Source organism: Mus caroli, chromosome 11 (genome assembly GCF_900094665.2).
Source record: "Mus caroli chromosome 11, CAROLI_EIJ_v1.1, whole genome shotgun sequence".
Taxonomy (NCBI): domain Eukaryota; kingdom Metazoa; phylum Chordata; class Mammalia; order Rodentia; family Muridae; genus Mus; species Mus caroli.
The window spans coordinates 106,004,640-106,020,586 of NC_034580.1; the positions used below are offsets into that span (position 1 = coordinate 106,004,640).

Sequence of the window (15,947 nt, forward strand, 5' to 3'; positions counted from 1 at the left end):
ATGGGGGACTTTTGGGATATCATTGGAAATGTAATTGAGGAAAATCTGTAATAAAAAAAAACATTAAAAATTAAAAATAAAATAAAATAAAAAACACCCACATCTCAAAAAAAAAATTGTTTCCAAAGGGAATTATTCAGCTTTATGAGATTTTTCCAGCCTAAGTGTTTAAATATATTATCTTTTTTTTCTAAATTTATTTAGTGTTCAGGAACATTTTGCATTAGGATCAGCTCTTATCATGGTAGAGTCTACAGGTTCTGTGGAAGTTACTGTAACACGTGTTTACCATTGTAGTATTACAAAAAATATTTAATTGCCCTAAATGTTCTCCATACTCACCTGCACTTCTTTCCTTCCCATAACCCTTGGTGAGCACTAATGTTTTTATTATTTTCATAGCTTTGCTGGGATGCCCTGCAATTGGATTCATGGAGTGTAGCTCTTTTCACATCGTCTTCAAGTTTACTTTGTGTTTTCCCAGGGATTAATAGCTCATTTCTAGCTCATTTCTCCTTAGTAGTAGATAATATTCCATCACATAGCTACATGTCCATTTACTTCACCGTTTACCATCTTTAATATGTCTTAGCTTAGCTATCTATTTGGACAATTATTTATAAAGCTTATATAGTTATTCGTGAAGTTGTTGTATGTAGTGAAAGGTTTTATTTGGTTTTCCTTTAGAAACAATGTAGTGTAATGAATGGTTTTATTTGGTTTTTCTTTGGAAGAAATTTTATAAGAAATCAATTCTTTGAATTCATTTTGCTGTAAACAACTTCTGATGGTTTGTATAGGCTTGGCCCAGGGAGTGGCACTATTAGGAGGTGTGGCCCTGCTAGAGTAGGTATGGCCCTGCTGGCGTAGGTGTGGCCCTGTTGGAGGAGGTATGTCACTGTGAGTGTGGGCTTTAAGACCCTCATCCTAGCTGTCTGGAAGCCAGTATTCTGCTAGCAGCCTTCAGATGAAGATGTAGAACTGGTTCCTCCTGCATCATGCCTGCCTGGATGCTGCCATGCTCCTGCCTTGATGATAATAGACTGAACCTCTGAACTTGTAAGCCAGCCCCAATTAAGTGTTGTCCTTATGAGAGTTGACTTGGTCATGGTGCCTGTTCACAGCAGTAAATCCCTATCTCAGAGACAACTCATTTGCAAGATATACCAAAAGTATACAAAGTATAACTCCTACGAATTCTATTGTTAGGCTTATATCCACAAATACGTATATACATGTAAACATAAATGTGCCAAAGTTTACATAATACTGACTTCCTGTCAGTATTACTGATAACAGCCCCAAACAGGAAGTCATTTGATATGTATCATGAGTAGATAAGTCATTTACAGCTTATCTGTCAATGGTATAGCATTGCAATAGGAAGAACCAGGCAGAGTGGGATAGAAATCTATACCAAATGTATGCATTAAGCTTTGTGCATATACATCCACATAGACAATACAATTTAGATATACCTATGATCATCTTAGAGCAACTAGAATTTCCTACAAAGAATTATTAATTTACCATTCTGCTTAGTACAATGGTTAGAATATATACTCCTTAGGACTGGAGAGGCTCAGCATTTAAGAGCACGTGTCACTTTTCTAGAGGGCCAAGTTTGTTTCCTAGCACACACATGATATCTCATTAGCATCCCTAATTTCAGTTCCATGATATCTGATATCCTTTTCTGAACTCCACAGACACCAAGCACACATAGGGTGTTCTCACCTACAAGCAGGCTAACCACCTGTATACATAATCTAATTTAAGTAAGTCTAAAACAAATTTTAAGTAAAATAAAATATATGCTCCTAGATTTGTTCAGGGAAGAGTTAAAAATAAAACAAGAAGCATTTGTGCATACTTACAATTAGGAAGAAAAATGACCAGATGCCACTATTTTTTCTGCCATTACGAAAAATGAATGAAATCACATAAGTCATGAATATGAGAGATGATGCATATCCAATACTACATGGGATCTGAAAACAGAAACACGAAGGTGACACTGGTCAATACTACTTAAGGGTAATCATACCTCTCAACTGTTTTTTAATCCCCCTTCCTGGTCTCTCATCCTATTCCCCCTCCCCTTTGCCTCTAAGATGATTCCCCACCCACCCACTCCTGCCTCACCCATCTAGCATCCCCCTATGCTGGGGCATCAAACCTCCACAGGACCAAGGGCCTGCCTTCCCATTGATGCCAGATAAAGCAATTCTCTGCTATATATGCAGCTGGAGCTATGGACCCATCCATGTGTACTCTTTGGTTAGTGGTTTAGTCCCTGGGAGATCTTCATTGTCTGGTTAGTTGATAATGTTGTTCTTCCTATGGGGTTGCAATCTCCTTCAGCTCCTTCAGTCCTTTCTCTAACTCCTCCATTGGGGTCCCTATGCTCAGTCCGATGGTTGGCTGCGAGCATCCACATCTATATTGGTCAGGAACTGGCAGACCCTCTCAGGGACAGCTATAACAGGCTCCTCTCAGCAAGCGCTTTTGGGCATCAGCAATAATGTCTAGGTTTGGTGTCTGCAGGTGGGATGGATCCCTAGGTGGGGCAGTCTCTGTATGGCAGTGACTGAAGAAAAGGTCATCCAGAGACAGCCCCACCTAGGGATCCATCCCATCTGCAGATATCAACTCTTTAAAATAATGGTATAGGCAATTTTAAGTTCTTTGTCTTGATGATGATGGTGATGATGGTGATGATGATGATATTGGTAGGGGAAAGTAGGCAGCAAAGTGGGAAACGAGAAGGCTCCCTGCTGCTATTTCCTTTCCAGGAACCACTTGAGACATGAAAACCAACATGTCCGTTTCTTATCAAATGAATGATCCAACTGATGTTTGCTAATACCCTGGTAGATAAAGAGTCTTAAATTTTAAAATTTTTTAAGGAAGACAAATATTGAGTGCTAAACATGAACTAGTTCCAAGTGGCTTGTAACATATTTTTTTCAAGTAGTAGTCTTCCACTGCTTAGTAAAAAGTCATTCAGTACTAAGGAGCTTCTATTTGTACTAAATGGAGGTTAACATAGAGATAGACAATTGACCAAGGTTCAGAAAATGAGAGACTGCAGGTTGCTTAGTCCTGGACTACACCTCCCCAAGGCTCAGACATCAATGGCAGAAAAGGATGTGGGATGGGTGTAAGCACCTGAGGTGGTAGATGATACCCTATATGAACTCACAGCAGCTGGAGTAGCATGTATAAGATCTGTGCAGGCAGGAGCCAGGCCAAATAGATAGAGGAGTTAGGCATACAATCCCAGCTGAAGCCATGGAGCTACTGGCAATTATTAGCTGCTGAGAGACAGTGTTCTCTAAGAGTGTAGCCCCTGGTAAGCTGCATAATCTTCCGTGGAGGACCACACTTGTAAAAATATTCAGACAGCACAGGTTAATTTTGAAAGATTTTTTTTTAAAAGAAAGTAAGATGTGAAACCAATTCAATGCAGCAGGCTTCTCTTCAAAGCAGGATCCAGATATTTAAGTCCCATAACCTAAAAGAACAGGTTTCCATTTTCAGTTAGGAATAAGTTTCTCTTTTCTAAACCTGATGTGCCCTGCAAAGCATGTCTTTGAACACCAAACCCTGACACTATTACTGATGCTATGCTGTTCTTGCAGACTATCCTCTGAGACAGATACTGATACTTACAGCCAACCATTGGGATTGAGGTAGGGACCCCTACAGAAGAGTTAGAGGAAGGATTGGAGGAACTGAAGAGGATGGCAACCCCACAGGAAGACCAACAGTGTCAACTAACCTGGACCCCCTGGGAGCTCCCAAAGACTAAGCCACCAACCAAAGGGCATACATGGGCTGGTTCCTGACCCTCAGCACATATGAAGTAAAGCCCTGCCTTGTCTGGCCTCAGTGGGAAAGAATTTGCCTAATCCTGTAGACTTGATGCCCCAAGGAGGGGGGACACCCTCTCAGAGGTGAAGAGGACAGGGGGTGGGAGAAGAACTCTGCAAGAGGGGTACGAGGAGGGGGGCAACATTTGAGATGTAAATAAATTAAATAATCAATTAATAATAACAAAAATGGAAAATAAAACTTGCTTTAATTGCTCAATCATGGAAGTGTTTTTTCTCATATATTTGGGATTTTATTAAATATCTGGGTGGGTGAATTGGGAAAGAGTTGAGGAACAGGGTGTAAATACAGTCAAGACAGGTCTGAAACGCTCAACTAATTTAAAAATAAGATTTAAAAATCAATAAAACATTGCTGGCCTTTCAGTAGTCAGTAACAGTCCTCAGAATGCTTAGAACTAAAGGCAAGGTTCATAACAGGGACTTCAAAACGGCCCAACAGCGTCAACATTAAAGGGTATCCTGGCAGTATAAGATATTCTCAGTCAGTCACTCTTGCTCCAAAGCTAACACAACTTTAAAGGAAACCTATAGTTAGTGCAGCTCGTTACTGTCTCTTGCTATCTTCCACAGCCTGAGGCCAGCCCCCAAGAAAAACTGTGGGGTGACTGCAAGGCTGCATCACATCATATTAATGTGCCGTAGTTCCCACTCTGTTCATTTACTAGTGTAGAGAGCACCTTTCAAGCTGATTTTGTGCCCAAACCCCTGCCACCCTGGAAAAAGGACAGGTTTTGCATTCTGTCAGTGAGAACCAAAAGAGCAAGGACTCCGCCTACCTCATTCCTTCTCTTTGCACAGTGCTCATTTTGCCTTCAAGGTCTATCTTTTATGGGTATTCTGTTAGCCTCTCTCTCTCTCTCTCTCTCTCTCTCTCTCTCTTTTGTTTTCTCCCTCCCTTCCCCATGTTCCAGCCCCCTTCTCCTGGCAGCTGCTAATATTTCCAGCTTGTGTGGGGCTTTCTTCCTTTTTTGAACCCCAACAAATCATTCTCCAGTTCCTTTCTGAGATTTTTTTTTTAAATTCTTTTATCAATGGAACCTAGATTAAACCTGCCAAGGGGACTCTGTGAACCAATATTATTCCATTCTCTGGAAAGATGGTCTAATAAAACTTCATCCCCAAAGTAAGAAATTCTAAATCTTTGCCACGTACCTGAATGAACAGGCTCTCCATCACAGTTATAAGCTCCTCGGAACTAAAAACACTGTCCATTATTTGCATGAGAAAGAGAATGAGGAAGTATATGGGAATGTCCACCAGAGCCTGTCCACACCAGTAAGCAGACGGGTAAAGGCCTGAAGTCCACAGCTGGGAAAGAACTTTTTTCTGATAATAATAATAATAATAATAATAATAATAATAATAAATAATAATAATAATAAATAATAATAATAAAAACAAAAAACAAACAATAACAAAAAAACCATAAAGATCATCATAAAATCCTAGAAAGCTGAGACCCAGGAAACCACATGCATAGCCACAGCAGCTATTCTTACTGCATCCCTTTAATAACTATTACTCTTGTTTGGAAAATGACATCACCACTTGCCACAACCCTACACCAGAAGGACGGCTAATATTGCAAAACGAGACATATAAGTTGACTCAGCTCTCCCTAAGGGTTTTTTTTTTTTTTTAAATCTACTGCTGGATACTGTCAAGAGTACGGACGTTAACAATAGGTCCTTATTAAACACTTTTTATATTTAATTTTTTATTTACAAATGCTGAGCTGTTGTGCATGATGCCTTCATTGGCAGCTGTCAGGTTTGTGCAGGGAGACTTTGAACAGGGATGGTAACTCTAGTTCCAGGGAATCGGACATCCTCTCCTGACCTTCATGAGCATGATATGCATGTGATAGATAAATGCATGCAGACAAACACTCTTACACTTAAAATGTGTCTTATAGGGCATGGGAACAGAGGCCGGTCCATTATTCACTGGGATGGGAAGCAACAGAATGTGCAGAATTTAAAGGAAAAAACATTGCTACTTTTGTGGTATTCTTTCCTGGTGGAGAAGAAACAGTTAACAAATGAGGAAAGTCTTATGACTGTAAGCCCCATTCAAATATTTTGTAAATTAGTTCACATGGCAGTTTTTACGGGCATCTATTCGGCCTTATTAAACAGGGAAAAGGTCTGGGTTGAAACTGTCTTTGTGATGAGATATGAGTACCAAGGAGTGTGTTGTAGGAAGAATAGGGAGGTCTCTAAGAATACTTAAACGCTGTCACTTGCTACGGGTTGGTGGCGCTATCCTGTTTAAGGAAAATGCATTTTATTCCTATTTTGACAGCCTATTATTGAAATGCTCCATTATCTATTGCAACGAACACACACATTAGATTCGCTACCTATGCTCACAAGATCCTAAGGAAGTTTTCCTGGGTGTGAAGGAGATCTGAAGACTTTAATAATGTCTTACTTTGTGGTCGCTGATGCTGCCCATCGCAATGTAAGGGGTGAGGCTGGCAGCCACTGGTATCCAGAAAAATGCGTTGCTCATGAATCCGTACTCATAGAGCATGTGCTCCTACAATCACACAGATGTGGTAAGCAGAGGGAAAGCAGGTCTCTGACTCAATTGTACTGTCCTCACTGTATCAGCCAAATAAATGGGCCCACCCCAAGGTTCTGTCTGTAGTATTAAGCTCCCGTCTCTTACTCTAAGATTAAAGCATTTCACAGATCAATAGTATTTATCTCTATGTCTATAAATTAACTATCTCCCTTTCTACACACACACACACACACACACACAAAACAAAAACAAAAAACAAAAACAAAACACATAATTTATTATATTATACACATTCTTGGAACACCAATGGAGAAGGTATTTTTCTTTCTATTTTCATAAACGTATGCCAAAGCAGTTCAGTTCAACATTTATAAAGAGTCATTCTTATGCTTCTGGATAATTCAAAAGTATCAAATTTTAATGTTTTGGGGGACTAGTCATTTATAAAGTCATAAGTGCATGGATGTTAGAAAGAAAGTCCTTCCTGGGGACCAGATTTCATGGTAGAAGAAGGTGACATTTGAGCTCCCAGAAGAGGGGTTAGGGGAGACCAAGAGTTCTACCTACCTAGTCACGATGCCTATGTACAAACAATGACCAGCATGGCACTATATTTCTTAGGGTGTGATAGTGCCAGTCATATCTTGTTGGCAATCAGCGGCTGTCTAGGGCTAGTGAAGTCATGGTTCTTGAAGGAGAACTTACAAACACCTCTTTACTAAACTAATATAATTTCTAACCTGATTCTAAATGTATCTACATGTAAAGTCAAGGTCACCTGAGCTAGTCGCTAGTAATTAGTTTGTAGTTAAGACATTTATATATTTCATTATTTTTTTGAGACAAAATCTCACAAAGTATTCTGGGCTAATAGCAAAGGGTAAGCCTCCTGAATCTATCTCCTGGGTGCTGGGATTAAATGTTTGTGTCCAACAAGACTCCTTTTTAAAAAACAGGTGCCATCTCAGAAGGGGAAGAGAAGGAGGTGTTTAGGGCTGGCCACTCTCCTTTTCTGATCCAAGGGGACAGACTTTTGTAAAGGAAATGAAAGAGCAAACCACAGTCGCCATCTCCTACCTATGTCTCTTACACCACAGGTCAACCCTGCAGTTAAAACCATCATGTTCTTTTAATTGGACACAGTAGTCCAATGGGAGGGCCAAGAGCAGGCACATTCTTAATAACAAGGTGATTTTAAAAATCAATGGAGTATTCTCATAGTATCATTTTCTAAGGCCAAAGAAATTCAACACAGCAAGGTGAAAGGGAAGACCTGAAATAGGACTCTTTCCATGATCTAGATACCGTTAAAGGATTTAAGCGCACATGGGCAACATATTTTAAATAAGAGAGTCAAAGAAACATGCTATTTGATATCCTTGGGGAGCTATGTTTATATGAGATAAGAATATTGTAGTTCTAAAAAGGTTCTTTATTTAAAAAAATTGTGTGTGTGTGTGTGTTTACAGGGAGTCAGTTTTTTCCTTCTACCAAGTGTGTCACAGTGGTTTAAACTCAGAACCACAGGCTTAGCAGAAAGCCCTTTACCAACTGAGCCCTATCATCGTCCACAATGATTCTTTCCTTTAACAGATATACATAGTAAAATATTTATAGATAAAATGATATGATCTCAAATTTCATTCAAAATAGCCTTAAGGCTATGCATTTGTAATAGTTGTATTGGCTTGTAAATGTGGGAGGCTTTAAATTCTCTATTAATGTGTTTGAAATTATATAATTGCTACCTTTAAGATGAGAACTATCCTCCCGGTGTCACATATAATCACCTTGATCCAGTCAAAGGTGAAAGTTCTCTACTGAAATCTTCTTTTAAAACATCTCCAAGCAAAACAGTACCAATAGTAACAATGATAAGAACTATAGTTTGGTTTTTTTTTTTTGAGCAAATTACCTACATATTCATGCCTCATTTTTTGTCCTTGACTATGTTAGCCAAGTGCACACATTGCTACATTTACCTCAGTAGAAAATTTTGTGGTGAAATTTTATCATTTTGTGAAATAGTGTATTACAGACTACAAAAAATCAAGTTGATTTTTTTAAAGAAGGAAGCAAAATCAAACAATGAAAACTTCCACTATTCAACTATGTCCCATTCTTAAGGGCGCAGACTAATTGTACTTCCTCTAGTCTCATTGCCCTAAAACCATACTGTTCTATAACTACATACTTCTATAACTACAGCTAGGCAGTGCAGGAATGTATGTTATTATTTATATATAAAATACAAGATCATTAAGTTCATAAACATTGATAAGATGTCAGTCCCCTTGCATTCGAAAACCTTGCTTGGAAACATCCAAGGTTTTCATTTACTTACTTCAAAGACTGTGCTTCTGTCGGTCTGGATGCGTTCAGAAGAGTTAAATGTTCCAAGCAGCCCATTGCTAATAATATCCATGAGGACTGGAAAGCAGTTTAGTCTTTTGGCATTACATGCTACGGAAAATCTGAGATCCTAAAATGTAATGAGTATTTCTTAATTCTCAGGAAGCCACTGTAAAACTTAAGGGCAGAATATGTTATGGAACCATTGAACCACTGATAATATGATAAAACAGGAGCAGAAAGGCGGTATCACCATTGCCTGTATGGTTTGAAAAGCTTAGGTCCTGGCAAGGTGTATACATCTTTAATCCCAGGAGACAGAGGCAATCAGATCTCTGAGTTCAGGCCAGCCTGGGACAGAGCAAGGTCTAAGAGCAGCTTGGGTGCATGCAAGGTGGTATACACCTTTAATCTGGGCCTTCCCTTCCACTGGAGGCCTACATGAGGACATTGGAAGAAGGAAGATTCACTTTCTCTGCTTCCTTTTACTTACATGGCAGCACATCTGTTGGAACCTACTTCTTCAGGATTCCAGTATCTACACAAGACCAGCTGAAACGACTAGCCTCATGGGGCTGAGCAACTACTAGCTTCTTGGACTTCCCATTCACTGCTGCCCATTGTTGGCTTAGTTGGAATGCAGACTGTAAGTCATTCCAATAATTTCCCTTAATACATAGAGACATTCCACAAGATCTGTGACTCTAGAGAACCCTGACTAATACAAGGAGTATGATCAAAATTCAATCTATGAAAATCTCAAAGAATTAATTAAAATGTCCCATTTAAAAAAAAACTCCAGGCAAGTGATAACAGATGACGGAGCATCGTGGAGATGCAGCAGACTGAGGACTCAAGGCCAAATCTAAACCAAACAGTTATTCTCAGCTCCTCTGAGAATACAATTTAAGCTAATTAATGAAGCAGGATTTAATTGATAAGATTTTCAAATTACCATTAAATCCCTCAATAGTGATATCGGAGAGAGCAAGCGAATAATTACAGCTCAGCTTCTCCTATGAAATGGGAAATATATCACTTGTGTCATTTCAGTCTTTCATGTCAGTCAGTTTGATTTACTCAATCTGAACCGCTACAGTCCACCTTTGGTGAAGCACAGCGGTCAGAGTCTACCATACCTTTTCTTCACCCAGCACTGTGATAGCACCATTGTACAGCGCCTCTTCTGTGCCATTTCTGGTCCCCAAGGCATCCAGGTCTAATGCTATGCCCTGCTGTCTTAGGGCATGTACAAAGTTATCAATGCTTGAACCTACCACAAAGGTAAAATTGGAGGAAGCAACGATAAGTTAATTAGTACAGAAAGCAACAAAAAATTCAACAGCATAGCCTAGAACATGTCATTACTGCCTACAGATATCCTTAAAGGGCAGAGTTAGAGCCAGGTACAAAATCCACTATGGTTGATCTTATATATAAGAAAGATTCTTTACATACAGACAAAACTTTTATTAATATCTCTAGTATTGTATAATGTCTAGAAGTATAATCCAGTAGTCAAACACTTCCTGGAATGCATAAGGCCCTGAGTTCAATGGCCAGCAACACAAACAAACAAACACCACACAATTAACCAACCAACACTGTGATCTTCAATGCTATAGTTTAGATCTTCTTATGAATTTGGAGCATTTTGTTCTCAGAGTCCAGCAATATAGGGAATTACAAAACAATAATATGTTTCTAAAACAAACTTGACATTTGTACTTTTTACTGTGTGACCTCATAAATGTTTTATAAAATACGCTGAAATAATTATTTTCTTTGTTTTTTATGTTTTCCAGGTGATCTCTTCCCCCTCAAAAAAAAAATGTGTTTGGATGTTACAGACTACCTGTTCTATTGATGACCAGTAAGTGGGTCAGAGGATCCTGTGCTGGCTGTCCTGGTGAAAGGAAATACATACTTGGAGAGAGCCCCCATGAGTAACTTTTGTGGTATACCTTGTAGACGAGATGTTCCAAAAGTTGGGGGACAAAGCTAATGCCAAAAAGCAATAACCTAAGTGGAGGAAAATAAATATTAAAAGAGTAATAATCAATAACCTACAGCAAGTCTGTGGGGCTCTAGGGCTCAACAGATAATGAATAGTGATAAAATACGGACATAGGGAATGTTCAAGTCGTATTGCTTTCTCCTTCTCTTTCTGAAATTAAATGGTGTCGCTTTGGTCTTCCACTAACCACCTACTGCTTTCAACATTTCCTTCGGTTCTTCCAAGTTCCTGGTTCTGACCCCATTTGATTTCTGTTTTAAGCAGAGTATTCTGTAGTCCAGGGGGGCCTTGAATTGACTACATAACCTAGGATTACCTAGAACTTCTGATCCTCCCGCCTCTACTTCCTGAGCCATGGGATTACTGGCATACTAAAATCTCAGATAAGACCTGGTCCTCTGAAAGTACAGAAAGACAAACCAAGGGATGGGGATAATTGTCTGACGATTCAGGTCTGGGCAGATAGAAAGCCCATGTGGGGAGCTTACTCCTCATGGTTAGCTAAACTGGCATAGCAGAAAACTGCCCTCTAAATCAGGGTTTATCCATGGAGACAAAGGCAGCTGCCAGCCTTAGTCAGAGAAGCCCCTCCTTACAATGAACTACGCTGAACATAGACTCATGGCTGCCTACAATGCAGAAAATAAGCAGAGGCTGTGGGCCCAGCCCCAAACAAGTCACTCTGACACTCAGGGAACGCTGCAGAAGAGGGATCAGGAAGTATGTAAGAGCCAGAAGAGAGAGCATGGAACACAGGTTTCTGGGGAATGTCCTTAAAGGGGACGATGAAACTAGACACTTGGGGTATCCTGGTCTTGGATAGGAACCTACTTGACTGTGAAGCAGACAGATTTTCTCTTCATAAGTGCATCATCTTGGCGATTTCATTACAGTCACAGAAAGACATTGCAAAATATGTCTGGTTTACTTTAATATATATGCAAACACCAAACACCAGAATTTTGTGTAGAAGTGCTTGCAAATATTTGAGTAAATAAATATGTCTTCTGAGCGTAGAGTTGCGTTTATGTTCGGAGGCAGCACTTATCTGTGAGGGGTAAGCTGGAGATGCAGGGGTTTGCAACAACGGGCATTTGCAGAGATAATCTCTTGTGAACTGTATGGAAGTATCACCCGTCAATAAAAAGCTGATTGGCCAAACTGTTGAGGCAGGAAACAGGAAGTGGGTGTTCCAGTAGGGAGAGAGGAACTCTGGGATAAAGTCAGGCTGGAAAAGATTTGCCTAGATTTATCTGAGGAGACAGACCGTGTGGAACTGAGAAGAAGAAATCAGCCATGTGGCCCTCACAGAATATTACAAATGGATTAAGTTATGAGCTAATGGGGAACAAACCCAAGCTTATGGCGTAGGCATTCGTTCATATACAAGTCTTAAAGTCATGATTCTAGGAAGTGGGGTACGGGTGAAAAAGCCTGCTGTACAGGCACTAGACACCACTGAGAAGTTAATAAAGATACGGAGCCTCTGTTCCCAGCCTATTGACTGGAACACTAACACCGACCTGAGTTTTCAGGCTGCTGATCTGTCCTATAAATCTCAGCTTCCAGACCACGTGGTGGTGCAAACCAATTCCATAAAATCAATATCTATCTATCTATCTATCTATCTATCTATCTATCTATCTATCATCTGTCTACCTATCTGTATATCCATATATCATTTCTCTCTGCCCTGCCCCTCCCCCTTACCGTATACTATGTAAAGTGCTAAGAGATTTTGGTGTTTTTGGGAAAACAAGAGAACGAGGTCTTTGGTAAGGACAAATTCTGTGTGCAATTAAGATAATCCCTATCTTTATATATTTTGATCACATATGCCCAGGGGCAGGTTTATTAAACAAAATGCTTAGAGGACTATCTCTGCAAGGGCCGGAATGTACTCTGTCTGATTTTTACATTGCGCTCTCAACCATTCAGAGACTCCGTACTCACACAGTCATCAGACTTTTCCGTTCATTCTTGAGCTTGAGGAAGCGAACCTTCGCGACTGCGCAGAGCTGCTGCCTCCACAGCGCCATGCCACTCACCGAGCTTCCTGAAGAATCTAAAGACAACACTTGCTCCAGCTCAACGAGGCTTTCCACGTCTCTTGCCCCATCGCTTTGTAAGCGCCCACAAATTCCAACATCTGAAACGTAAGGTCAGCCGCCTATGATACCAGCTTTTTGTACTTAGGGTTTTTTTCCCCACAACCATTTGCTCGAGAGAACGTTCCAGCATCAGTGTTGTGACCAAATATGCAGACTAAGTCATGGCTATCTTAAAGCAGCTACTGAGGAAGTGGAAGAGAAACAAAACAACCTGAGACAATAATAGAGAAATATTGTAATTTTTTAAAAAGGCATACACAGCTTTTTATGACATATTCTCAGATATCCAGGAAAAGGAACCCGTGTACAAATGTCCTCATTGCAAGAGATAAGCCACTTTGGTGTTTCTGAACAAAGAATCAAAGCTAACACATAGAGAAGCCCCTTGTGTCCTTCAAGAATGTAAGAATGGGAGACATAACATTTTTTATATAGCCACATTTGAAAACCCAGATAAACCTTCGCTTCTTTTTAATAGAAACCTAGGAAAAATTGACTTATAGAAAGATGTAAAATGTATACACGTTCAGGAATGGATAAAAGGCTGTAGTACAGCTCTTGCCTAGTATAGTAGTAAAAATTAAGTGTATGGCTGAGTGTGGTAGTGCCTGCCTTTAATCCTAGCTCTTGGTAGGCGGGGCCAAGGAGATCTCTGTGCGTTTTGATCTACATAGCAAGCTCCAAGCAGCCAGAGCTACTGAGGGAGACTGTCTCAAAAATGAATGTGTTAATTAATTGATTTTTAAAAAGTATAACTGCTAACATATGTACCAAATATGTAACTTCAGAAATGAGGAGAGGAGAAAATAGATTGAATAATAACCACTTGACTGATACTTTAAAAAGTCAAAGGCAACAAAAGTTAAAAGGCAGATAGAGTCAACACAGTAAGATTAATACAAGCAAGCAAAGAAACAGTCATTAAATCAGAGCTTCCCAAGGGCGGACAGACTGACAACAGTACTTAGGACAACAGCGGCTGAATCCCAAAAGCACCGGAATAATACATCCAAGAAAATGAATTTTCAACATTAGTTCTAGTTTTCTCTCTGCCACAGCCCCTTAGATTCGGAGAATATGATACCTCAGATTTATTGTCTATTCCATTAGGACCTAGTATGATATATCACCATGCTTATTAAGACTGTGTTTCTTCTCTAAGTTTTCCCAAGGCTGGTGCTAACAACAACATGCATATCATCCCCCTCAAAGCACCGCCCTTACCTGATTCATCAGCCATCGACTTCCCTTCTAACTTCAGGAACACCTCATTCAGGGTTGTCATGGAAACACCATAATCCTCAATGCCTTGGTTAGAACATCTATCAAGATCCCGGTAAAGGTCTAAAAGTAGGAACAAAAAAGTAGATTACAATATCATTTATAATGATGTAGTTAATGATATCTTTCAAAATGAGAAAATATTGATAATAAACTACACGTGCTTTTATCATAAACTGATTGGTATCTCTGTTCACTTACTCATAATACCTGTCTGTAGACTATATTAGTTCCCATGGTTTCTTCAGCATCAATGTATAGCATAAACCTTTATGCTTCTATACTTAGAAATTTCCTCAGTTTTTAAAAAAAAATGGATGGATGTGTTTAACATTTTTTAATGTTAGCACCTGGAGAGATGATTCAGTACTTAAAAGTACTTGTTGTTCCTGCAGAGGTCCCAGGTTCTGTTCCTTGGACCCACATGACAGCTCACCAACACCTCTAACTCCAGTTCTGAGGGACTTGACACCCTCTTCTGGCTTCCAAGGGCACCATGCACACACATTGTACACAGGTATACGTGTAGGCAAAACATTCAAACACCTTAAAATATGTTAAATTGTTTTTAATTTCAAACTTTTATGTGGTGTGTGTCACACACACACACACACACACACACACACACACACACACTTCACCATGGAGGCCAGAAAACATCTCCTCTTGCTTTGTAGCTACAAGTGGTTGTGAGCTCTTTGGTATGGGTGCTATGATGTGAACCTGGATTCCCTGGCAGAGTAAAAAGCACTCTTAACAACTGAGCCTTCTCTCCAACTCCTTCATTCTACTTTAAATTCTCTTGTGGGGGTGTTTAATTCTAACCTATAATGAAAGAATAGTATTGAGAGAATAAATATTATTTTAGGTTAAGATCAGTTTTTTAAAAAGCTATAATATAACAAATGCAAAAGCAACAATGTATATAGAAATAAATAATTCCCATGAACTCTGTGTGAAAAGTAGAAATGAAGAAAAGGACAGAGTGGGCGGAATGTGTGCTGTGGCTTTGTGCTTTCCCTGGAAGACATCCCAAACGCTGATATGTTCTCTTCCCACCCACCACCTCTTCTTTCTCTTTCCTTCTAAACCCGCTATGAGAATTACACAGAAATGCTGAAATAGGGTACATCTGTGTGAACAATGAGTAGGCCATTTTGAGAATTTTTAAAGGATGCTGGGAACTGAAGCTATCTTAATTATATGCTAAGGGAAAATACAAAAGCATTCCCAGTTTCTTAAATCCACTTTCCAGCCTTTATTTAAATGATCCAGGCCTTTGGAATGCCTTTTAAGAAATGGTGGAGCAAACTGAGCTGTTCGGGTCTTCGTGAAGATTTCTGTCTTTGTAATGAGATGCATCTCAGAGGTACTGTGTGTGCACCTAAGACAAAAACCATGTCCCTGCCCCCACGATGAGTTCATTTCTTCCCCTTTTAAATATATAAAATTTTACTCATTATTTAAGGATTCCATACAAGTACACTCCAACTCCTCCCAAGTACTGTGTCTGTTATTATTATTAAACATTATTAAATGATCCCTAAAAAGAAAGAACACTACCGTTTCTGGTATTCTGACTTGAGGATGGATCATGATTTGAAAAGACAGCACCTTTTTTTTTTTCTTTTTGTCTTCTGGTCACACATTCTACTTATTGATATCTTAGAGCTGGAGAAACACCGCAGTAACCACATGTCAGACATGGTCCCTCTCTGTTTTATTGATGTCTAAAATTTTAACAATAAGCTTAAATGT

At 39.5% G+C, this 15,947-nt stretch overlaps 1 protein-coding gene across 5 annotated transcripts in view; it reads right to left on the reverse strand.

Annotated features, from left to right (window-relative positions):
* The window catches only part of LOC110304955 (ATP-binding cassette sub-family A member 9), a 70,432-nt gene that overhangs the window by 26,465 nt on the left and 28,020 nt on the right, over window positions 1-15,947 (reverse strand). For all 5 annotated transcript variants that reach the window (XM_029484019.1, XM_021176662.2, XM_029484018.1 and 2 more), the window contains 8 exons: window positions 14,133-14,252; window positions 12,751-12,946; window positions 10,636-10,802; window positions 9,920-10,053; window positions 8,773-8,910; window positions 6,333-6,440; window positions 5,052-5,225; window positions 1,878-1,991 (listed from right to left, as the gene is read on the reverse strand). In XM_029484019.1, the coding sequence (XP_029339879.1) occupies window positions 1,878-1,991; window positions 5,052-5,225; window positions 6,333-6,440; window positions 8,773-8,910; window positions 9,920-10,053; window positions 10,636-10,802; window positions 12,751-12,946; window positions 14,133-14,252 (1,151 nt within the window). The remainder of the gene's footprint in view (window positions 1-1,877; window positions 1,992-5,051; window positions 5,226-6,332; window positions 6,441-8,772; window positions 8,911-9,919; window positions 10,054-10,635; window positions 10,803-12,750; window positions 12,947-14,132; window positions 14,253-15,947) is intronic.